At 46.5% G+C, this 25305-nt stretch overlaps 3 protein-coding genes across 3 annotated transcripts in view; 2 read left to right on the top strand and 1 right to left on the bottom strand.

The window, feature by feature from the left end:
* Positions 1 to 25305, top strand: part of LOC126522302 (uncharacterized) — a 107991-nt gene that overhangs the window by 30080 nt on the left and 52606 nt on the right. Inside the window, exons 7-8 of the mRNA XM_050171030.3 lie at positions 4116 to 4201; positions 14549 to 14794. Coding sequence (XP_050026987.2) covers positions 4116 to 4201; positions 14549 to 14794 — 332 coding nt within the window. The remainder of the gene's footprint in view (positions 1 to 4115; positions 4202 to 14548; positions 14795 to 25305) is intronic.
* LOC140219002 (putative nuclease HARBI1) lies at positions 17458 to 21507 on the top strand. Its single transcript, XM_072288840.1, has 3 exons — positions 17458 to 17641; positions 17706 to 18217; positions 19832 to 21507. Exons 1-2 carry the CDS (start codon positions 17521 to 17523, stop codon positions 18209 to 18211), a joined length of 627 nt encoding a protein of 208 aa, XP_072144941.1. The 5' UTR covers positions 17458 to 17520; the 3' UTR covers positions 18212 to 18217; positions 19832 to 21507.
* On the bottom strand, positions 18794 to 22907 carry LOC129382427 (uncharacterized). The gene is made up of 6 exons (XM_055066336.2): positions 22627 to 22907; positions 22459 to 22567; positions 21948 to 22014; positions 21732 to 21830; positions 21509 to 21633; positions 18794 to 19988 (listed from the first exon to the last, which is right to left on the bottom strand). The coding sequence occupies exons 1-6, from the start codon at positions 22905 to 22907 to the stop codon at positions 19815 to 19817; spliced, it is 855 nt and encodes a 284-aa protein (XP_054922311.2). The 3' UTR covers positions 18794 to 19814.

Below are 25305 nucleotides of genomic sequence, written 5' to 3'. Positions count from 1 at the left end.
ATTTCCTTATTCAAATACACACGTACAGCACAGAAATGCTTTTGAGACGATCGATGGACTCATTGAAAGGAAATTTGTTGCATTTGAGAGAGAAATCTAAATTCAGAATTTTGATTTAGGGTCCGAAATGTTTTGCAAAAAGTTAGTTTAACAAGAATTGAAGCACGAAGTTTACAAACCCGTGACTCTATGCCAGAAACAGATGTCACAGTTCTTTAAACTGCATCTGTTATTGCATATAAACCAGGCAAATTCTATATATGTGAATTGGCAGTTTACGGTAAATTTTTACAATGTTTATGAAGATATTGCAGAAGTCCAATTCACAAATTAGCGGCATATTTCAGGGTGGTGTATAGTCCATCAATTTTGTCTGTTTTAGAAGTCTGTAGATGTATGTAGATATATGTTGTGCAGTTTAGAAAATTGCAATATAGTTTTTTATTGCCAAGTTAGAGTTATAAAACTGATAAGTTAGCTTTCTATAGTTTTGCAATTTTCAACAACTTTTGTGATGAAATTGACAGCTTAAGTTTTTAATCTGCTTCCAACCGTTATAAAATTTTAGCTTTGTCATTTAAATGCAGCTAACCTTGTCAAAATCAGTGCAGTGATTAGGATTTCCCGAGCTAAAGCTTCCTTTTAAGTGGAATTTTTAATTATCCCCCCAAAAAGAAAAGAAAAAGCTCAGGAAAAGAAGGTAAAATCTTCGCTACACAAGCATGTTACGTTTATTATGCACGTGGCAGAACTACTTGTATTGTTGTTACTAATTGTTGATGCTACTTATGCCACTAATCGTCGATGCGGGATTGCTTGATGCAATAGTTCACTGAATCAGGGGTCATAAATGCCGTGAATCAGAAGCTGAAAGAAAAAAGCACTTTCTTCTAGCTTACCGACGGAATATTCCTCTTCCTCCAGCAATGTTACTTCATGTGGGCTCATTTTTCAGCCTTAAATCACTTGCAAACTATTTTCGTGATGCTGATTCACTGCAAGTTATAAGTCCAATGAATCCATAGCATGGCCTCTCAACAGAGGCTATTGCTGAAATAGTAGCATTTAGATGGCACGTGCCTCCTCGCATCCAAGGTACGCATTTTAGTATACTATCCTTTCAAAGTGTATGTTTTACATCCGCTGGACACTTCACAGGTCATTTTCACAATTTGAATATGTTTATATTTTAAGCACCCTACAGCGACTCTATTTTTTTAGACCCATATACAGCCGTGTTTCATCTATGCTTTGCACTTCATTGTTTCATTGAAAGCTCATAATCATTTGCTTGGTGCTCTTTGGCCAGACCTGACCCTTGCACCATTGAACAGCGCACATCATCATCTCTAGCTCGTTAATCATTCACAACTTCTTGCAGTCAACACCGCAAGACTCGACAAAGCTGCAGATTATGTTCGGGAACTTAATCATCACTAAAGTGGGCACACAAGTTGGCTTGGAAATCCTTGCCATTGCCTGCTGCATCGGTGACTTTGTCTGCCACATTGGTGAACAATGTCTGCTCGTCTGCTTCTACGTTCAAGAAGTTAGCAAAGCCTAGTCCATCCAGTCCATCCCTCCCGTCGCCATCTTTGTACACTGGTGGAAACATGCACATGGCCTAGATTCTTCAGGCAGTCGGGAATCATTTCAATTGTACGCACACAACGTACCAGCAACGGAGGAAATGTGGGAACGCGCGCATTACATGTGAAAAAGCTTAAGCACTACGTTTGTTGATGATGATGATGTCCTGAGTTGCCTCTTCGTAGCAGGAAGAAACACATAAAATTAACACGCACCACCACACATTGTCGGCACTTCGCACAGATGTGCAACTTATCAGCACCCACATTGTGGAAACTAGCGCTTGCTCAATCGGCAGTGTCTGAATTGCAGACCCAGTGACAGCTCTCTCATCAGTCAGATATTAAAATCCATGTAAAGTAAGCTTCCATTGACTCCCTCAAGCAGTAAAAACGGGAAAATACTTAGAGATAAGCAGAGTTTCGAGGTAAGCAAAATCATAAAAATAAAAGCCCTCTGGCCGCGCATAGACCTCATGGAGCCTTTCCAAAATACCGCTAGTGATATTTTGGTCACTTTTGCATGCATTCGCACTAGAGACGTCAGCGTCTATGGGCAACGGGATTACTGGCATTGTGCCAAGGCAGAATGCTTGGCGCAGAGTCAAGACAATTGACCCTAATGATATTTTAAAGCAGGTCATTCGAGCATAACTGTTTTCAGACATCCAAAAAGCCGACACCGCTACTTTCTCCATCATAATGAATTCCGGTCAATTTAGCTTCCAGAACTGGAGCTATGGAAGAACACCTTTAGCAGAAGCTCACGAGTGGCGCGGAATTTGCGCCTCGCCGTCGCACAAGCGTGAAGCGAGAGCATCCTTATCAAGCCACAATCTGGCTGAAATGCTGCGGGCTCGCATGATGGCTTCTTTTGGGCGCAGAGCGTAGGCTGATCGTGCCTCCTCAGATGTGCTGATCATCTTGCCCAAGGTCATGATTAATATGCTGTGACCACATTGACGTCACTGACAGCATCCTAAATTAGAGGAAAAAAAAAGAGAGAGACCAACTCCCAGATCAACACTGCAGCGTGAGGCTACAAAAAGCGGCAGCGAGCAGCCAAGATAAGCGGGGCACAACACCCAGTGCGGCGCCTCACTCCGCTAGTGACCGGCCGCCCGGCAAAAAGCACTTGCAAACGACGCTGCCCCGTTGCAGAGATTTCGAGATAAGAGGTGATAAGTACGTAGGTTGAAACCACGGGCGGAAGAAAATGTTGAATTGACTGATAATTCGAGATATTAGAGTTCGAGTTAATGAAGGTTTACTGTACAGCAAGTGCCAGAAACAACAAACATTAAAATGTAGCAGTAATTGCAGGAGCCGTAAGCACATCAGAGCATGCCCGTCTTGGAGGCCACGACAAGAAATTACGAATTACCCGGATGGATGCACGCATGCTTTTCAAATTAGCCACTACAATTTGCATTGCTAATTAGGGGACTGCACAAGTCCTGTGAATTAATGCAATGTTCAAATAAACTAAGAGGGAATTATCGAGGTTTCAGTCTATATTATTTCACACCGATTAGTGCAAAATCTGGCAGCATGTAGGGGACGAAGTAGGCTAAGAATGTCAATCGCATTAATACATGCATGTGCCTCAACCCCACCATGGACCACAGCGTGTACGCCTTCAAATGTTGCAAAGAAACCGTCACTAAATGTCACCTCTCAACGGCAGCAAGCTTGTTATATAGCATATCTGACTTCGAATGAACTACGGCAAGATTGCATGGGCGCCTATTTCAGGAGTAAAACATTTATTTGTTGTCAGCTAAATAGAGTGGGCATTTTCACTTGTATCACTTGGGCATGCGCCTGCGGAGTGTGCTCGCACAAATTGAAGAGTGCTTTGAAAGAGGTTAGACATTGATGTTCTCACGTGCTGCAAGCTGGAAGCCTATTTCGCATCTAACAGCTTTTGCGTGGTTGGCTGGTTGCTGATTTATGTCAATCAGCCATTTAAGTGGTGTATTATGACGAACTTGCAGAACACATTCACCTGCCATTTACATTACGGGTACAATGATGGCAGCACGATCCATATTCGTACAGGCTGGTTTGCTTCCAAACTGCTTTCTTTTCTGCGTTATTCGAATTACATGCAACATGCATTTCGGTGTGCGGACCGCATTGTCACCCAGTGACGCAGGCTTTTATGGTTAGCGCTTCGATTAGTCTAACAAAGACCATTCCACAGCGTGAGTGACTTGTGACATTCGCATATAAAATACAAAATAAGTACCAGACCATTGTTTATTCAACATGGCCTAGGACAAACAAATCGGCAAGTTCCCACTTTTCATAATATCTGAAAACTGTCCAACATCTGCAGAGTTCTTAGATAAGCTTCAGATAGGCAAATATGTTTTGAATTATCGATATGTTGAACTACTTTGCAATCCCCTCCAAGTTCAATATATCCGGCAACAATGGTATTTATTGTGGCATTTCTTTCCCCCCTTCGATTGTATCCCATTTGTCGCTTACCCCCACTTGTGTCGCCTTGCATGGTGCCAGTGACCTCGTTGTGGACATGCTTATCACGGGTGGAGACTACCTGCTGCCGTCGAGGGAATCCCTGGAGGAGTTGTGTCCGAATCTGAGTGAGTGGTGCTTTACGCTGAAGCTGTTGGCCTTGTGTTTAGGCAGAGGCACTTGAAGGCGGACTAAAGGAAAACCTGAACCGCATGAGATTGAAAGGTCAAGCTTCCATAATAATGAATTCGTCATTTGTCGCGAAAGCAGAGCCCTTGTTAGCAATGAAATGGTGAAAATGATGAAATGTAATGGCGCCGCCTGTTGTAGACTGTGGTACCCCTCGTGTGATGTCCGCAATGATCGTTTCACAGAGAGAGCACCGGAGAGGTGGTGTCAGGTGGAGATTACGTGAACTTGTCCATATTGGCGCAAGCGGGTTCAAATCGAGTACTGGCAAGGGACCTTTGGCGGCAATTTTCTGTGGAATAAACTGATAAACTGGCACTCATAAGACACTGATAGACATTTATACAAATAATGTATCCGTCTAACTCAACCTAATGTTTTCCTTCAGTGTCTTTGTAACGAATGTCCCGCAAGAATTGCTAGAAGACATTCTTACCGGCAATAGCAGTTGCCTGATAAGGTTGAGTTTATGAGTCTCCGAGTGTGTGTGGACGGGAATTGATTTAGGAAAGAGATTGTTGCAGTATCCACAGTGTACAGGCATGCATTATTTTATTGTTTTTCAACAATTTGTCTTTTACCTCGTATGCCTTGCTTTCTGGCAAATGTCACAAATCGAACAGACAGTTGTCCTGCCCCTGCTGTGATACAGTCCTCTCCCTTTTTGTGCTGCACCAAGGTGCAACAACCAATGCAGAACAATATTTTATGATGTATTGCTTCCAAACTAGTTTGACCACCACAGCCAATGTCATGCTGCAGTGCTGAGCTGAACATACCTTTTTTTTTTTAAAGAGAAGTCTTCTTTTTGAACCTTTCCTGTCTTTAATGACAGTGGCTGCTGCTGCTGCTGCTGCTGTCTTATCAAATAGCAGTGTGCGTCATGCCATAAAGCATGTGTGAGAGCATGGGGAGGCATACCAGTTTCTTCACGTTAAAGAATGGAACAGTTGAATAATAGTCAACGCTGTGTCCCGCCTATGTTCCCATAGAAATTAGTGTATATGTGCAGCACTTGTAGTGCAGCCGTGCAAGATGAAATACTAGTGAATATGCGGTTGCTAGAAAATCCCACGGACAAACGAAGCAGCGAGCGCACTTCTCAACGAGGTGCACCGGCCGAGGGGAGTGCAACGAGGCTGATGCAAAGGAGGACGAGGGGACAGAAAGCGAACAAACGGGTGAGTGGGGTTGCCTAGGTGACGGAGATGCCGTTTGCTCCGGTCGTTACCGGCCGTGCACGGTCCGCATCTAACACGTGAACATTGTCGCCGTTTGGCTCTTCAGTTTTGTGTGCGGAAAGTATATCCAGTCATCAACTGATTTCTTTCAGACACGGATGGAGTCGCAAAAATGTCTCAATTATAGGGCGGGCCACAAGAACATAGTTCGTTTTTATGAAATTCCGGCACGACACAAAAATCGGTTGAGGCCGTGAGTGTGTTTGATGTTCACCCATCGCGATGCGCGTCATTGCGAAGCACAGATATCGCTCATGCGACCTTGACTCCGCAGCGCTGTCGATTTAAATTGTGTTCCACAAACTAAACATGGGAGCTTTCACTGTTCCTACCAGTATGCAGATGTGCTAACTTTTGCTATATACGCATTCACGGTAGTTTCCATCTAGGCCCCCGCGAACCCCGCTTCATGTGCACTGCCGTTAGGGCAGCCCGTGCGCGTGATCTTGCGCCAGATCATCATGTATTCGTCTACGCTAGTATGAACAAGGGCAAGCTTTCCATGATGGCATGTCGCCCGACATCCCCGCCTGCTGGGCCTAACTAGCGCTGTCTCATTGTGGGTCGGCAGCCAAAGTTGCGGTTTAGTGCAGAGTCAATGAAAGGCTTCGCAGTGGCTGTACGGAACTTGGAAAAAGGACATGTTCCAGTCGTACGCTTCGATCCTCAGACCTGGTCTACATGTTTTCCACATGCATCCCTTTCAAAAATGTTGTTTTGGTTATAGTGCGATACCACTTATCGTGCAGATATTTGCGACCCTGGCAACTTTTGTTAGAAGCGGTTTATGCTTTATGTCTCCAAAGTATACTAACAACTTCTGCAAAAACCTTGCAAACACTAACAATTCCAGGTCAGATGTAAACTCATGTATCATTCTGTCTGCTTCAGATGCTTCAGTAGATGCAGCTTACCAACTGTGATATGTGTTTCTGGTGCGGAGTTATGGATGTGTAAAATTTGCTCTTCAATTTTTTCAAAGCTTGCTCATTTTCAACATTTTGTGTAAAATGTATGATGCCCTAAACCAAAATTTCTTGCCTACAGTTGCTAGAGTTTATGATCCTTCACTTGAATGCAATAAATTTCATTCAAATTGGTTCAGCGGTTGTCTTATGAAAGCATTTCTGCGTTTTACATGTACAGTCACACCTCAGTATAATGAAGATGCATTATCGAATATAAAGAAGTAAATTAAAATTTGCTTGATCATGCTTTAATTCGATGAAGCACTCTCCTGCTACTGTCGACACTCGTTACAACGGACCATGATAATGAAGCGAGAAAAGTCTGTTATATCCAAAGTCCTTTCTGTCCAAAACTAAAGTAACGGTATGTCGTGAAATGGCAGAACTTGACAAATACCACTGTAAAGCTCATAGGCGATTGCAAAAACGACAAAAACATTGAAACTAAAATACGTAACTATGGATGAATGGGTTTATGCGGTAATCGCACAACCACGTGGAACAGTGTCTTCCTGTCCGCTATTTTCTGGACAATGGGCAGTTTCCCCACAAGCTTCCCCACAGTTGTGCCACAGCAGCTGGCACAACAGCGGCTGGCACAACCCAAACGCGTCACAGCCGCCGATGACACAAAAAAAAGGCTACAGTTTGATTTTCACGCAAAGCAGGGGCTGATGCCGACAAATGATGACTACTATCGAATCGGAAGAGGTCCGGTATGAGGCAAGTTTAATTCGGAGCCCTCGTCTGGCTGCCACATCACCGCATGCAAGACAGCTCGACCACATCACGCACCTCATAGTTTGCATGCCACGAATAGCAGCACATCTTCTGTTTATCGCAAATTGAGGCGGCGAGAAATAAAGCGTGCTCAAAACGGTGCATTTTGCAATCCCCGGTGGCTATTTTTGAAGTGCCGCATGGGCTACAACTTTGCCTCGAAGCTGGTTAGGCCAAGTGGCACCCTCGGCTTTTGTGTGGCACTGGGCTGACTGCTGTGGGCCGCTTGCATGGTCGACACAAAAACTCTACACTGGTGGGGCATTGCACGGCAGGCCATTCTGGAAAGCTTGCTGCTAGTGTACCCATTGCTTAACCCTTTCAGGGTCAATGACGTAAATATACAGGGCTGCGAACAAGTCCAAAATGGTACGTGCCATATATTTACGGTGCCGTCTGTACGTTTAAAAAGCGCGCCAATTTTCACATTTTTTTCTTTCCTGGCATGTGCTGCCACTAAGCGGGAATACAGGGAAATTTTTTCTTGCACCTCCCTTTCTCGGTTTTCGTTGCATGGTTTGCTTTATAGATAGAATGTTTGCTCCGACGTGTCTATATACTACCGCTCACGCATTGGCGCACGCGTGGGTGGGCAGCAGTTAGATTGAGTTTTGTTCCGTGGGCAGTTTTGGCTTCTTGCGCTCGCAAAATTGATAGCTATCTCGTTACTAATCGCTCAAAGAGTGACCGCCTGTTACTCACTCGTTTATTGCTCACAGGGGTGTGCATACGAAGGATGCCGCCATGCATGCGTTTCTTTTTCCGTTTTGGAGACTCGCAAGCACTAATCAGCTCTGGTTGGTGATAAGATGAAGATTAGTGGAAATTTGTCACACTTTTTGCTTTGTTGATGGGCACACAATTAGTTTTCTTGTGTGCGTCACCTATGCAGTTCGATTATGCTATTGATGTAAATATTAGTATAAGAGCAGGAACATTTGAGACTTGCAAAATATTCTCGTGTGCGCATTTTCTAAGCCTTGAATGATGCGTATAACAATGCATCAAATTTTTAATTCTTAAAAGTTTTTCTTTTTTTATTGTTGTTATTAATGAATAAACAGTACATATATACCAATTCAAAATATCTTTTTCTCACTTTACAGTCCCCTAAAAAAATTAAGGTAAATTTTTTTCGAAACAGGTCCCTCTGAAGAATTTAAATCTGCAATAAAAACAATTGACCCTGGGCAGTCGCTTACAGCGAAAAAAATCGGCCCTGAAAGGGTTAAGAAAAAGTTTAGTTTTCACAAATTGCACAAGCAGCCTGAAATAGTTGTGTGCAGTGTATTGCCACATGCACACATGGCCGCAGCAAAGTGCATTGAGTTTAGACTATCTAAGCAAAATTTGCCCAATAATTTGCCCACTGTGGCTGATAGTCCATTATAGCCAGGTCCGTTAAAAGCAGAATTTGTTGCGTTCATAATATTGGCAGACTAAACTAAGTGAGAAGAATGGTGTGTTATATCCGAAAATATGTTGTATCCGGATCTGTTGTAACAGGCATGGACTGTATAACGAAATCTATAATGCAGGATCTGACACGGTATCGATTATAATGAACCAAATTGTTGTTTGAACATGCTTCAGTATAGTATAATCTGGCAGCAAGAATGTGAAACACAGTGGCAGTGCAAAGCTCGTGCATACAATTTATTGTTGTTCCCGTGCCTCGTATCTGCATGGCAAGATGCTGACGGTCCATCGAAATCTGCAGGAAAACCTTTGCGAGACCTGCTTGCCACCCCCCCCCCACCCCCTTACTTTTTGCGCAGGTCTAATTGCGGTTTCCTTTTCTGCCGATATATGTTTAAATTCTTACATTGAGTATTCACTATAATGAAGCTAATTTCGTGGCTGATGTAACTTTGTTATACAGTCGACTCCCGTTAATACGAAGCTCACGGGGACCGCAAAAAACTTCGAATTAAACGAACTTCCAATTAAGCACAAAACACAAAAGCAACACTTTATTGGTAGCGAAATCGAGTATTTTCTCTAAGAAAAATAGTCGGTCACCTTGCTCTGCTTCTTCTTGCCAAATTGCGCTGCTGAAAGCAAGTTCTGCAGGCTGTAGATGTGGCGGAACGCTTTTTCCGCGTTACCTTCAGCAGCAAAGGAGCGCTGTACGGGAGCAAGGCCCGCAGCTGCATCGGCAGCCTTAGGTTGCGGCTCGTCTTCAACGTCATCGTCGCTTTCCTGGGTCGCTTCCTGGGGCCGAATAATCTCCACAATCTCGTTATCCATTAGTGCACTGCACGTTTCGACCGCCTTGTCTACGGCGACGTAACCTTCAAAATTGACGTCTCCGAGAGCATCACCAAAATCAGTGCCGTCAAGCACGCTTGTTGTCGCTTCCTCCGATGAAATTGCAGAGGCATCCTCTGAAGAAGCTCCCACAAAACCGCAAGCCCTGAAGCAATTTGCGATTGTTTCTTGCTTCACACGATCCCATGCTCGCGCTAACATGTGAATGGCACTGAGCAGGCTCACCTCGTATTTTGTGTAGTTATCGATGCACAAAATCATGCGCTCGAGGAGGTGCCGCCTGTGCAGGACCTTAACGTTCTTGATGATGCCTTGGTCCATTGGCTGCAAAACAGCTGTTGTGTTTGCAGGCAAAATTGCGAGGTGTATTGCACTCAAGGCTGGCACATTCACGTGAGCACTGCAGTGGTCCACAAGGAACAACACCTTGTGGTTCGGAGAAGCAAACTTGTGGTCCAATTTCATTATCCAGCTCTTGAAGATTTCGGCCGTCATCCACGCTTTCTTGTTCGACTCATAGCCCACAGGCAGCGTCTTTACGCCTTTAAAACATCTCTGCTTGGCGGCTTTACCGATTACAAGTAAGCGACATCTTTCCATGCCAGTCATGTTTGCCGCGATCACCACCGACACCCTCTCCTTGCTGCGTTTGCCCCTAGCACAGTTGTCGTCCTTGAATGTCAGGGTCTTCTCTGGTAGAAGCCGATAGAAGAGTGCAGTCTCATCTGCATTGAAGATGTCTTCCGGTCTGTATTCGCCGAGATATTCACGCAGCTTTCCATCCTTCCACGTGGTGCATGTTTCCTGGTTAACGGACGCTTTTTCACCACGCACGCTCTTAAAAACCAGGTCATGGTAATCTTCAAAGCACATCAGCCATCCATCTGACGAAACGAAGTCATCGATCCCCAACATTGCTGCAAGCGTTTGGAATTTCATCGCAACGATGTGTCCGCTGAGAGGAAGTTTGTTGCTCCGGGCCTCCTGCTGCGCACACTGCAAGCCAAATCTCGCACAATCGTTCCACTGCCAGTATGCAGCGCTGCGTGCACCTATGGCACCCGCGTGGCCTCCGTGATCAGCTCCGACCATGCGCGGCAGCCGCTTCGCTTCCCACCGGAGCTGATCGCAGAGGCTACGGCAGCCGTAGCAATCAATAATTGCGCCGCTCCAAGAAGGGCAGCGTTGTGGACGGCTGCGGTGGCGATGACACCAACGCAGAGCACGGAGCTGTTGCAGCACTTGTAAAATTGCACATTCTACCAAAGAATGACGGTCACCTCGAGGATCCCGGCTGAAAATTAATTTCCAAATAAACAATATTACTGGATGAGGACGTCGAACTATCAAGCGATTTCTTCCATAGGATTGCATGCAAAACTGACGAGACCAGCACTTCACTTCTAATTAACCGAAAATTCCAATTAAGCGGCTTCGAATTATTGGGAGTCGACTGTACTGAGGTTGGACTGTATTTGAATAGACAAATCTAAGTCAGCCTCGAGCTAAAGCTTCCTATTAGTGTTGTAACCTCTGTGGTGATTAGACGAACATTTAATGATATTGCATATTGGATAGAATGACAATAAAGAAACTTGTATGCATCACATTATGTTTTATTGCATTTATCTGCATTGCAAAAGCTTTGTTTTACATAGGTTCCAGAGTCTGCATTGGTCTGCATAAATTCTTACCGTATTTACTCGCATAATGTGTGGGGATGCGCGACTCTCACGCGTCCCCTGATATGTTGTTTTCCCGCACGGCTCGCATCTCCTGTAATCCGGCTTCGCCGCGTGGCCTGGCGCCCGCGGCGGTCGGAGTGGTTGAGGCACAGTACGAGAGATGGCGTGAGTGTTGCGCTGCTAACGCCGCCGACAGGCACCCCGGGGTTACTTGGGCGCCGAAAGACAAGGCGCTTCCTCTTTGGCGGTGGATCAGCGAACAGCGCGGATGTAGCTGCCCGATCTTTTGCTAGCCGAGTGGGACATCGTACTCCGTGGGCGATGCGCGTGCAGACTTCCTCTCCCTTGCACTACGTTAGTGTTTGCCGAGTGTGTTGAGTGTACGCAGCGTGAGTGGAGTCACGCCTGGTTTGCTGTCACCTGCACATCGACTGCGCTGCTGCCCCGGAATAGGATCGAGCCACCCCGGGCAATGGTGATGCTGTGGCGAGTTCGGCGCAGCGACTTCGGCGGCCGCCTGTATCCAGCTCGCAACCCTCGGCGGCGGAGAAAAGAGCCGGCGATCACCGACAGCTACCGCGGCTCGCCAGCAGGGCACGTCGGCGCAAGCAACGCTTGCTCGTGTTGGCTACTGTGTCGCCGTTTCCGGAGTCCTGGCCTGGAATCATGCCGTCGAGTCTGCGGAGCTGCTGCTGTGACCGGCGGACGCCAGCGGTGTACCCAGGGACACTGTCGGCTCGCATGCTATGGACAGCGTGTGGACATTTCTTCGGCAGGGCCACTGTTGCATGTAGTACCTTGTTTGCGAAGCACACGTTGATGTTAGAGTGTGTGACATGTTTCGCCGGAATATGTAGTGATTTAAGGTTGGGGGAATGTGGGGATGCGCGACTCTCACGCGTCCCCTGATATGTTGTTTTACTGCACGGCTAGCGTCTCCTGTAATCCGGCTTCGCCGCGTGGCCTGGCGCCCGCGGCGGTCGGAGTGGTTGAGGCACAGTACGAGAGATGGCGCAAGTGTTGCGCTGCTAATGCCGCCAACAGGCGGGGTTACTTGGGCGCCGAAAGACAAGGTGCTTCCTCTTTGGCGGCGGATTGGCGAACAGCACGGACATCCCGGGCGCGCACCGATCCATGCTTCTGCGAGACCGTCTCGCGTGGCCTCCTTCGAATGCGCCACCGTTCGCATGACCATACGCACGAACGACCAGGCGTTGGGATCCAGCATGGGGCGAACATATTCGCTCGTTATCCGATCGCGGTGAGCCGGACTTCTAGATTTGTCGCGCGCCCATCGGCATGTTTTGTGGATAGCAACTCGGCTAGCAGGCATTGATCTATGAAAGGTGCAATAAATGCCCTTGTGATTGTTTGCACTGCTGCGTTGTCCTTCCTTTGTCCCAAGAGTATGGGTGAGAGACCCCACAAATGATTGCACTTGCGTAATGATTGCACCCGTGAATTTTGTCATCAAAATTCTATTTGTTTTCTTTCCCATGTATGATCGCACCCTGAACTTGTCGCAGCGATATGTCATGTGCCAAGTCTAGCTAATGATGATCGCGCTTACCATCAGTCGAATGCTATACGAACGACTCTTGAAGGCATGCCAAGCGGTCTGCACGAACCCAACATTCTTAAGTAGATGCCCCATTTCATTCCTTTCACCACTTTTCGCACTTCCATGAAAAAAAAAAAAAAAAACTACAACCAAACTTGCCTCGGCTTTACTATTTGTAGGCTTCATAATGGTTTTGGTCAACAACAACAACATAAAGGGCACCTTTCGATTCTTCTCGTCTGCACTCGTGGGCACGCAACAAATCGTGAGCGGCAACGATAGTAGCCACATTTACACTGATATGTTAAAAGTGTACCCTATTTGTACGCCGACGCTTGTAACACAGCTAAGATATTCGTCCACCCTTAGTGGAGACGTGCCGTATTAGGATAGCAGGGAAGACAAATGCCGCAGTTTCTTCATCATGCCCGCCTTGTGTTTCTATGTCACTGGCAACTAAGTGCGCCCATCTCTGTTTCTGTCCCCTCAAAGTGGACATGGCTGCGTTATTGTCGCAAACTTGCCGATATTAACAATATTATTCATTACTAATACAGAAGGCACTGTTTCAATGCGCGTAATGTACTCACAAGAAGAAAAATAATCGCGTTTGGCACGTCCGGCTTGCTCCGCTGGCCGCCATTTTTCTTTTGGTGTCCCGCACTGACAGCGCCAGCCGCCTGCCTGCTTGTTGACCCGCTGTCATCCCGCACAAATGCAGGAGGATAAAAGAAAATGTTTCTTTTCATGGGAAATTTAGCCCGCGTAATGATCGCACCCCTGAATTTGCGTCAATTTTTTTTACAAAAAAGTGCAATCATCATGCGAGTAATTACGGTATTATTTGTTTCTTTGATTTAGCTGCTACATGCAGTAGGTTAGCATTATTCAAAGCATCCCAAAACAGCTTGGTGCAGTTTGGACCCTACTGAAGTCCGCAGATTTTTTTGTTGCAATGATGGGTCCGTTTGATTCGCCTGCGCCACTGTGAACCACTTCACGGCGACGCACAAGTTCAGAAGTTGACTTTAGCAGCGTAGGCACAATGCGACATTCAAAACAAATGCTGAGGTGCAGATGCAATGTAGGTCCGCCTAATGTGTGTGCGGTTCACGTCAGATTAAGGTGGCCTGGAACCACAGGTTATGAGGTGTTTGGTTAATGAATAGTTGCAATTACGCTGCAGACTATCAGTCAGCAAGTTTCTAAAAAGCATCCTGTGCCATGGAACATATCTGCAACAGCACTTCTTGTGCCTTCACTGGCGAACATGCGAGACCTCTTGCTTTCTTTTTTCACCCCTTTTATTACAGAGCAATAAAAACGCTAAAAAACCACCAGCACTGACAGTTGATGAAGACATGTTGTTTTATTAGAAGTATTTGATCAGCATGAATGACCGAATTGCGGGCTATGGCTAATGTACGCAGGCGACATAAACATACCCCACGTTGCGTGGACACAGAAGACACGCAGAAGCAGTGTTTCAATGTCACTTACGGCCGTGTGCTGCGTCGTCTACTCGGCTGCTGTTTCACACTGGCACGTCTGCAGTGAACCGTCACTCTCAGTAGGGTGGGTGCAGAAAAACTGTGAACCAGCCCTGCACCTTTCTGCCCCTTTCGAATTATAACTGCATGGGTTTAGAGGGTGCCATTGCTGCACCGCTGAAACAAATGGTAGGGTGCAGCACTTCATGAACTGGTGTAGTCCAGTCAGATAAACCTAGTATCACAAAAGCTTCTTCGCACAGCAACTACCTCGTCTTTTTCTGCTGCAGAGCTGTCCTTGCCATCGTCAACGGATGGCTCTCCCTGCCGCCTTCCACGTGTCCTTGCCGACCGCTGGGACCCCCTTCTCGCAACACTACAGCCTCACGTGCTGCAGAAGTTGGCCGAGCGCTTCCTGTCGCAGCCACGCAACACCCGTCGCAGTGATGAGGAGGAGAGCTTGCGCCACTACCTGTCGGTGGCTTGGCTCGGGCACCTACTGGCCAGCAGGCGCGAACATTCTGGCCAGTCGTCGGGTATGTGTGCAATAACGTTGCTTATTCTGCGGTACTATTGGCGGGGGCTTTCAGCATGGCCGTTGTGGTTTACACTGTGGCACAGAGTGAGGGAGCAGAAAAAGTGACCTCAGGGAAAAAATATTTTTGGGGGCAGAAAATAAATAAGCAGGGACTGTTTCAAGACACTAACAGAAAGGGTTGTGTTTTCGTCTTCAACCAGTGTGTGTTTATGTCTTTTCTGCACTAAAGATCGACTTGCATGTAATACGAACTTGCCCAAATATAAACATCATAATGTGTCCTCCATTCTGTTTCCTGACGTGCCTGCCTGGACAGCTTTCGTCTCTCTGCAAAAAAATTTGTTAACTCTTTCGTTACCATGCCTATTCAGATCGATAACCGGTGAACGATGCTTTAGATTGCCAATTTCGAATTATTGGAGCCGTTTATTATCCATATAAAGCCATCCAGTAGGTAGTACAGGCACTGCACTTTCAGAATCAGTTTAAATTTTCGCACTCTGGCGATGTCGTAATTTCTCATGGACCTTTCTACGAACTAATGTGCATATGTTGTAGCGAAAAGAGGCGTGGCTGTCACCTTCTGCCCCGCTTGAGAAAAAAAAGCATGCCACTCACGATTACGCCACGCTAGCATCAAAATTTTTTAATCAAATGACTACCAGCAAGTCACGAATTAAATTATGTCACCGGCTTTGTCGTCCAACAGTGCTGAACGGTGATAATTAACCGAAAATAACGCCAGCTGTTCACTAGTGAGCTTTGGTTTGGAGTCCGAGTCGTTTTATTCCACTAAAGTGTATTTTCTGTCCAACACCACCTGTCCAACATGTGGACCTGGAATTTTGAACCGGTTTCCAAGAGTTTCGACTTTGCTTCTATCGTAAAATCCCGGCAATGGGTGCTGCCGTTGTCATTGCGTAGTTATCAAAAGTCGCTCTCATGACGTCGTCCCGCACGGCTGCGTCGCGAGAAAAGCATCCTGCTCGAAACTATGCTACACCCGCACTTCAGTTTAGTGATAAGGACTCGAGTTATGATTCCGAAGATGACAGGAAAGCAGATTCAAGCTCTGGGGTGCGATCGCGCAAACAGCTCGCTTTTCCGTTCTCTCGCTTGCCCTCTCGTGATTCGCTGGCGCGCGCGCGTTTCGTCACGGCGGCCATTGCGCCGGGGCGGGACCACAAAATGCGCTTACGTCACACTCCTGTCAATCATTCCAAAAGCGAGGGGAAACGGCCGCTTTCGAGGAACGGTCGGCAAGGGCATTCGTTTCGAAGAATGAATGGCCGTTGCCATAGCAGCGCTAGTAGCAGACGATGCGCCTGTCGTCTGCTCATAATGTCGTCGCTCGCCGAACATGGCTGGCCCTGGCGGGGGTCGAGTTTTTCGAGATTAAAACGCGATCCGCCATCGCCGAACGTTAGCGATGTTAATTATTGAAAACAACTGTGATCACAGTGAAATTAAATGTTGCGCCTGCGCTGTGATAAATATAAATAGTGCTGTTTTAATTTTGATTGATCCGAGTGCATTTGTCGAGAATGCTCGCCGTTTCACGTTGTGCTCAGAGAATCGCGTTCATTGTTCGGCGGTTTGTTTGGCTCTCACGAGTCGCGATGGCCGCTCCTATCGTCGCGCTTTTGGAGTCTCTCGGGCAGCCTCGGCAACGCATCTTTCGGGACGCATTTGTCGAGCTTACCGAGGAAGAGTTCCGCGACCACTTCAGGCTCTCGAAGCGCACTGTGCGCTGGCTCTGCGAGCAACTGGAAGACGCCATCGGTGGCCTTCGGACCGGTGGCATCACGACGCAAGACAGGGTGCTTTGTGCTCTCCGTTTCTTCGCGACGGGGAGCTTCCAAAGATCCATCGGCAGCGAAGAATTCGTATCCATGGGGCAAGCTTCCGTGAGCGAAAGCATTCACGCAGTTGCGGAAGCAATAACCGTGGTGGGCCGGCAACAGGGCTGGGTGAGCTTCCCATTGACAACGGCCGGCAAGGCTAGTGCAAAGGCGGCCTTTGCGGATCGGGGCCGCATTCCCGGTGTAGTGGCCTGTGTCGACGGGACGCTCATAGCGATCAAACAGCCCGAAGGACTCAGCCCGGGCGAGACCGCGGGCTTCATGTCAAGAAAAGGCTTCTACGCCTTGAATACCATGATCGTAAGTACTCACGTTCTGACATTTTTTTTGCACGCTGTCATCTTTTATTAGGTTATCGGTTTTATGTAATGCCGTCGTAGTGTGTACAATACGGGTACCACGTAAAGCAATATCGATCGTGATCGAGCCCGTTCGGAATTTAATTTCTCGGTCCAGATTGACTCATTTGCTTAAGCTGCGGGAGGCAGGTAATCGCGGTTGATAATTTCGAACCGAATCAAATCGATCGATAGTGCCCTTGCGGTACGGGTATAAGAGTACGCATTGAACAACCAAGGCGGCTATGATGAGCGTTAATTCACAAATGTCTCGTGAATGTAGCTTTTTGCACATTTCTTGCAATAATTAAAGAAGACTATTTCGGAGATTGCTTTTTACTAATGTGAGAAAGAATGCAGCTGTGTCTGGGAAAGAATTATGAAATCATGTTGGTGCAAAAACATTTAATTCAGACTATTTATCTGTCAGCATGACGTGAAATATGAAAATATTCCAGCTCAAATTGCTTCTTCTGAACCATTTTCCGCCCGTTTGTTCTGCCCTCCAGGTGTGTGATGCCCACATGCGCATCGTGGACATCGATCCGCGTTTCCCCGGATCGTGCCACGACTCCTACGTGTGGAGGCACTCGCCACTGTTAGGCCGCCTCACACGTAACCTGCGACGTGGAGAATGGGTGCTTGGTGAGTGCTGCAGACATGTTGCAATCAGTGAAGTATATTACACAGTTATGTTTCCAACATGCAGGAGACTCAGGCTACCCTCTTGAGCCATGGCTGCTGACACCTGTGCCAGGCCATCCAGGCATTGACACTCCGGAGGGGCGCTACAACCAGGCCCATGCCTCCATGAGGAACGTTGTGGAGAGAGGTATTGGCGTCTTGAAGGCAAGGTTCCGGTGCCTTCAACGGTACCGGACACTCCTTTATGAGCCCAAGGATGCAGCCACAATCGTGGCAGCCTGCGCCGCTCTCCACAACATTGCTTTGAAGGCAGGGGAGCCGGAGCTGCAGGACAGTGATGAGGAGGCTGATGACAACCAGCCACCGCTGCAACAGGGCTTGCCTGTGTCTCAAGGGCACCACACCTGCCGGCAAGAAACGCCCAGAGAGCTGCTGATGAGGGCGAAGCAGATGAGGAGTCAGGTTGTCAACCTGTTCTCTGCGGCCCCTAACTGGCGTACCACTCACCTGCGTATGCTGCATCGTCGGCTGAGGCAGCAACAGCAGGCTCGTCGCGCGGCTCAACCGTAAAGCCAAGTGAGTTCTCCAACATAGGCGTGAAAAGGCAAACCTCATAATGCCATTGAAAAATTGAAATGGTCGCCCTTGATAAAAAGGATGCAAGGCATTTTCAAAAATATTTGTTTTGATTAATACTGAAATCTCCATTGCGGATTTTCACAGGGTGTGTCACAGTAACAAAAGGTTTAGAAACAGTGGAAGAGAGACGTTAAAAAAGTGTTGCTGGGCAACTTAGTTCCTGATGGGAACGCAAATTCAAGGAGAATACAAAAAACAGCACAAGCACCTGAGCGGGTGTGCTGCTGCATCTCTATTCCGGGTTCTTTTTTTCTTTTGTAATTTTATTCTTAAATAACTAGAAACACAAAATACAAAATGACACTCTGTTATAACAGGGAATTTTGAAAACAAAACAGACAGAGGTAGGTTTTGCACGAAGACATGTCGTGCCATTTCGACATTTTTGTCCACCCCTGTAGCCAGCTGGGTAGCTAGATTGAAACGTCACAAGAACATTTCATTTCACACTGCATCGGGCACATTGTTCATGTAGTATATTCAGCCAGCATGGAGTAAAGCCAAGACATGGTGTAGCTCAAGGAAATGGTATTACTTTAATGTACTCCATGGTTTCAACTTTGTAAACATCCTCGTGTCACAAAAAAATACAGATAAATGTCAGCCGCTACATGTTCTGCATTCAGATACACCCCATATAATACAACATATCTGAAGTAGCAACAGTGACGAAATATGTCAGAATGAGCTGGACTAACGTGCTGCTGTAGCAGGAAGCCTGCAGGACGTGTGTATGTCACATATAACAGCACCTTGAACTACTCTTCAGTATCAGGTACAGTAATGCACTCCATAGCTGTAGCTTAGCATATATAACGTTACATGGAAGTAGTAGCAAAAAAATATCACAGCAGGAGCCTATGTGGCTAGCCAGAAGTGCTTCATGTAACACTTATCACCCTCTCATTATAAAAGTGGTAAGCATACAAATAAAAAGCATCATGCAAGCCTGACGCATTCTGTACTTCGATATAAATGGCAGGAATAACATGACCTAGTTGAAAACAATATGACTAATACTGTTTTTCTCCGCGTACAAGGCATCAGCTCTTAGCTGGAGAATCCCCATCAGGCGCCAAATCAAGAGTTAGCGTCACTATATGTAATGTGTAACACAATTCTAAAGCAGCCATCTAGTGATTTCAGGTAGACACTGGATATGGAACCTTGCAACAAAAAAAATTGGACCTCAGTGCAACAACACAGAGTACAGAAAGAGCAACGCTAGCATGACTGCCACCTAACTCGTATGACTGAAACACCCGAAACATATTAATGATACTTGCTAAAAAATACTAAAACATACTAACGATAAAGTTACAAAAATAGTATGCAATTTCTTGTGCACATAACGGAAATAAGGTAACTATTTAATTTCTGCTACCTTCGAGTAACATCTCAAAGTTTAGAGATCACTAAAAAAATATTTAAATGTACAAAACAAGATCAAAGTTATAATGAACGAATAATAATGAACGAATAATAATGAATAATACAAAAAATACAAGTAATAAATAATAAAACTTCAAATCGTCTATTCCCTCCTTGCAGCCACTGCCTCCTGCATTAGTTGGCCCAAGAGCTGCGAAAGCTGCCCCACTGGCCGCAGTGCCTCCGCTACTTGGTCGGCCTGCCGCTCCACAGCAGCCACGACCCGCTCAGTAGCTGCAGCCAGCCGGTCTACGCCCTGGCGGATACCACGAAGGAGCTAGAAAGAAATCATTACATCAGCATCCATTCCCGCACAGTCGGTCAAGCACCTCTACAGCAAAGTGACCTGCATAACGAAAGAGTTCGGTCGGTTCCTAGTGTGAGGCGTGCTGTGCACAATGTTTACAAAGTGAGCTGTAGAACGGATGATTTTGGTGGTCCCAAGCACTTCAGGTATAAAGGTGCTCAACTGCATGTATGCTCATTCAGATTACCATATGTTCATTAGTTATGGGGACAAGGACAAACACTTTCTATGTTGTTGTCTGTCTGCACCATTGTATCTGTTTTTTGTTGTTGCTTTTCATGTAGTTCTGCAAAGAAATATCAATACCATATGTACTTTTATGCTGTCGAGCCGCCGGAAAGTTAACAGATGGCATAGCAATAAGTTTGGGATTGCAAATGAGCAAGCGACCATGACATGTATCACTGTAGCAAAGAATGCTAGGCCCTATGTTGCATTTTGTTGCAAAAGCATGTATTGGACCCTGTATATAAATTGTTATTCAAGCATTGCAAGCTGTCGCACTGCCATTATATGTGATGTTTCCCAGCCTTCCAGAACAAGTTAGCAACTTCAAACTTTGTGGAAATAGCCACAGTCCTGAGTGTATTGTGTGGCAAAGTTTTCCTCTTACTGCCTTAATTACAACCATTGCAACTCATTAATCAACAGTGTTCTCCTTTTTAATGTTTCAATAGTTTATTGAGGTTTGTGTTCTCCATCGTCCTCAATAAACTATGCAAGCTATAGTGTTTCTAAGTGCGTCAAAATAAAGGAAACTTTACGGCGATGTGCAGGCTAAATTTGAACTGTGAGTTAGCTACCGCCTTTGCAAATAATTATGAAGATGAAGGGCCCAGAGCATTTTAGGTATTTTACATATGCCACTCAATTTACCCCGCTGCCTTGGGAAAAATGTTTCAGACATGAATATTTTTGTGTGATGGGGGAGAACTATCACAATCAGCATGCGCAATCCGATGTGTGTGATGCAATTACAGCATATGCGGAAAAATTCATTAGCTAATACTTGAAAGTGGGCGGCCAAGGTTTGAAACGAGTAAGTCATATGAGGCAGTGTTTTAAAACGAGTGATTTAATTACAGGCAACTTGCCATGTTTATGAAACTGCTCAAAAGAAAGAGCTGTAGTGGAAATTGGAATGTATGAAGCTGTTATTGTGTGATTGATTGCAAGTGTCCCTGTTGTCTAGTCCACCCAGTCATTGCCTGTTGCAGAAATGCTAATGGCAGTGATTACTGTGTTTGAAGCTGTTACATTGTGTTAATGATTGCAAGTGACCGTGTTTATGACCATGTACGTAATGTATGATGATGTTCTCGTCCGTCTCCCTTAGTCTTTTTTTTTTCAGTTCAGCTATTGAAACACGTGTTAGCCATGTATGTGAGTTAGTGACCTGTGCAGCTCATCAAATTGCTAAAAAAATGTTACACCTGTCTACTGTCATTCTATTACACTCCACCATATAAAGCAGGCAAGGGCACACGCACTTCGTTTGTCTCGTCGTTCTGTGCGACGGTTCTGGCGTAGTCATCCGCGAGCCGTTCAACCAAGGCCTCTCGGTGGGACACCCGACGAGGGCCTCGAGACCGGCGCTGCACCCGGGGTTGGTAGCCTGGAAAAAGTACCACTTTTTAATGAACTAAACACACAACTACATTACGTCCAGTGCATTCATGCTGTGACATTGCAGGATATTTCCTTTTCACTTACTGGTTCTCACTCCGCCAGGGCCAGCTGCAGGCTGTGCAGTGGCTGGAGGGCTTCGGGGCAGTGGCTCAACAGCGACCACTCCTGGCTGCTGCAGTGCTCCTATATTGGTTATAGAGGGTACATTCACTCAACGGCTAGAGTAGAAATAGTTTGCGTTCCTTATATACGAAACAGATTCCACAAACAGGAAGGCAACAGGGAAGAGCAAAAGCTTACCTTCACGTGAAAGGCCGCTTGTTCCAGCGGTGGTGCCCACAGATTGCACGGTCACCTCCATGGCGGGCTGCATTATGTATAAGATGCGAAGAAGCAGTTTTGTCAAGTTTGCGTAATCTGCTCCTCCCAATATGCACTAACGTAGAGTTATGACAGCAGAAAAAAATCTCTTGAAATCCCAGTAGTAAACCATCTTGTGCATGCCAGCAGCAAACACATGCACATAAAGGAAGAAAAACTATATCTGTTATACCAGTGTCACGCAGGCACTTTTAATCTGAATCGATCCCGATCGGGGCAAAATTTCTCTATTTCTATTGCCTCCCTTCGCGGAATGAAGAAAGGAGCCAGTGACTGTCGAGAAATTCTATCTAAACTGGGCGCGATCGCGAATGAAGCGGGCTGCGTGACTGGGGTATAACACTGCTTACGCGATGCAGTATACACGGCGCAACTACTGTAAATTACTGCCGCGTCCTCCCGTTTTTTGGTGCGTTTGTCAATGGCTTACCTCGTCGAGCGGTTGGTAGAACGGCTCGCACACTCCGGTCACCGTGGAGGTGCCCACTAGGGCGATGACACAGCCACGAAGGCCGGGCAGACGGCCACCACCCGTGCCGCTGCAATTACGGACAGCATTGTAAATATCGCGAGCAACAGAACCGCTCCTCGCACTCACCTTTGACTTGCGGAAGCTGCGGCGGCATCTCGACGGGAAAGAAATACTTCTTTCCGCCAAAAGACCTGCCACTGTTCGGCTGTCTTGGCGGCCGGGCCCTCTGTGTTCAGCAGGGCGGCGAGCTCACTCCAAAGCTGCCGCCTCCGCTCCACCGTGCACTCCGGTGTGAGTGCGCATGATGCCCGCACAAGGTAGGGATGGCCCTCCATGAACGCCACCAACAGTTCACGTTGGTGTGGCGACACGTGAGGGCCAAGCCTGACGTTCTTGTGCGACGACATTTTTGCAACTGACGAACAGCGATTTTGCAATTGAACTGCGCGCTCCCGCCAATTTGTTTTGACGTGTGCGATACCACCTAGCGGACTAAACCAAAATATATGCCGCTTAAATTAGTTTTCTGCTCTCGCATGAGATTTCCGAGGCAGATTATATGTTGCAACAGTAAGAATCTTTTTCTTATATTACGTGTTTAATTATTAAAGCATCACAAACATTCTGCACTTAATGTATCGTCCCCGATCGAAGCTCAAACTGGTGACGCAAACTTCCGGGGCTGGGCTCGCTCGTTTATTGGCTGTGCTCTCCCTCCCGTTCTCACAAATCTTGCGGACGGCCTACTTTGTGACGTCGCAGCCAGACCGAACGAACGGAAAAGCGAGCTGTTTGCGCGATCGCACCCCTGACGGTGACAATGTTTTGAGTCAGTATGGGACATCCACATCTCTTCACCAGTGAGTCTCCTTTACGGCCTTGAGCGGCATCCTTCCTCGTACCGCTCATCTGCCGGTCTTTTTTCACAACCTGAGAGCTCTACAGATTATCTTCAGGGTGCATATACTTCACTTGGTTATGATGTGCTGCCATCGGCAGCAAAGAAACTTCTGTTCACGCCAAGAAGGTTGTCTGTAGCACATCTCGGCCGAGCACTACGGATCAGCGCAAGACAGTTTACAACAGCATGGGATTTCTTTCTACTGTCTTCTCTGCAGAGGTGATAAAGACAATGTGCAAAAAAGCAAACAGATATGTTTGGATGCATAATCTTGTAGTTGCCCAGCTACGCCTAAAGGGATTGGTCCTGGAAGAAGTGCATGACTCTAGATGAACTGGTGAAGTGCGTTCCTTGGACTTCTCATTGGACCATCCTCAGAAGATGCCGAAAAGGTAGAACTGCAAGATGTGTTACGAGGACCGCAAAGTTGAACAAAAACCAAATCTATTCTGGGAAAATTGTGCAGTGCACCTATGCTTCACAAAATCCAGGAACTGCTTCACCGCATGGCATGAGCAATGAACTGATGTCAGTTTTTTTGTATCCGAAGAATGGCGATGTACTGAGCATTTATTAAATAAAAATAAATAAATAAACGGAGTCAATATATGCTAAACAGTAACAAAGAAATCAGCTCCAGAAACAACAGCAGAAAGGCAAAAGACAGTTTTGAGAAAACGTCGAGACTACAGCAAGTGTAGACTTCCGGACTCACGAGGTGCAAAGAGCCGAGCAGACGACACCAGCAGTCGGACCAGTGGTGAACCGTGCTGGAGTCGCGTGGCAGACTCCGCTGGAATCGCAGACTCTGGCACGACCTTTAATCACTTGCTTTTCGTGTGCTTGTTTCTGTATAGAGGAGATAGCTGAAGCGGCGAATTTGAAGATGGAGAAATTTGCTTTCCAACAAGACCAAGATGGCGGCGCTCGGTTGCGCCATTACGGAGATATCGTGGCTTGAAAAATGCTGTTCTGTCTTGATTTCCACGAAATTTTTTGCCACCTTGGCTGATAAAACAAATTTTTTAGAGCACTTCTGCGTGGTTTACAGTGGTGATATTTCGGAATCTGATAGAAGAAGAGTTATAGAAACAGAAAATGTGATTTTCAAAAAGTAGATTTTCTGGCCATTTTTTGCAATGTGATAGCCGTGCCCTCTCAACAGCTAATGGTGTTCAGATCTTTTCAGCTCTCTGTTGGTCCACACATTCGTACATACATCGTTCATTCTGAGCCACAAAACTACCGTATTTACACGATTGTAAGTCGACCCCTTTTTTAAATTTGAAAGTCTGAAGTTGGGGGGTCGACTTACAATCGAAACCAAAACATGGCCCCGCCAAAAAAATGCGATACCAACGGGAGCTACAACGTAGTTACAATTTTATGTTTGCTCTATGGCCCTACCCGTATCTTTTTGCTATCCCGCATGTTTGTTCGCTTTTCGGAAGGGTTTTTCAACATTTTTGAGAGTCTTGCAGTGCATGCAACACTCATGGGGGGGTGTCGATAGTTGATGGAGGCGCCGCTGTTACCATTTGCGGCGGCACCCTCAGAACGGCGGCGCTTGCGGGGAAGGCATTGGCGGGGAGTATCGGTAGTTCATGGAAGAGCAGACACCGCTCGCGGGTTTCTCTTTCTCTGTTTAAAGCACGACCGGCTTTATTACTAGTTGGTCGTGGTTTAAAGGCATTGGTATTGGTTTGACGCGTTCCACTTGACTGCCGGCTGCGTGCTACTTCTATGCTTCCCCAGTCGTCATGAGTGCTCCAGGCCCACTAATCGTTCGGCACTCGTTCACAGCAGCGTTCAAGAGGGCTGCCATCCTTTACGCCGAAGAAACAAATCACTGCGCAGCGGGCTGCAATTTCGATGTTTCTAAACGGGTGGTGCGAGAGTGGCGA

Source organism: Dermacentor andersoni, chromosome 6 (assembly GCF_023375885.2).
Source record: "Dermacentor andersoni chromosome 6, qqDerAnde1_hic_scaffold, whole genome shotgun sequence".
In the NCBI taxonomy this organism is placed as follows: domain Eukaryota; kingdom Metazoa; phylum Arthropoda; class Arachnida; order Ixodida; family Ixodidae; genus Dermacentor; species Dermacentor andersoni.
The sequence above is the reverse complement of the archived record's forward strand: the minus strand, read 5'-3'. Positions and strand labels throughout refer to the sequence as shown.

Bases quoted from the DNA above. Each gene is read 5' to 3' on its own strand.
- LOC129382427 (XM_055066336.2), bottom strand. From the start codon at position 22,907: ATGTCGTCGCACAAGAACGTCAGGCTTGGCCCTCACGTGTCGCCACAC. The intron at 22,015-22,458 runs GTAAGCCATTGA...TACATAATGCAG, and splicing joins TCTACCAACCGCTCGACGAG to CCCGCCATGGAGGTGACCGT. The intron at 19,989-21,508 runs GTGCGTGTGCCC...ATTTCTTTCTAG, and splicing joins AGAACGACGAGACAAACGAA to CTCCTTCGTGGTATCCGCCA.
- LOC140219002 (XM_072288840.1), top strand. From the start codon at position 17,521: ATGCGCATCGTGGACATCGATCCGCGTTTCCCCGGATCGTGCCACGAC. The intron at 17,642-17,705 runs GTGAGTGCTGCA...TCCAACATGCAG, and splicing joins ACGTGGAGAATGGGTGCTTG to GAGACTCAGGCTACCCTCTT.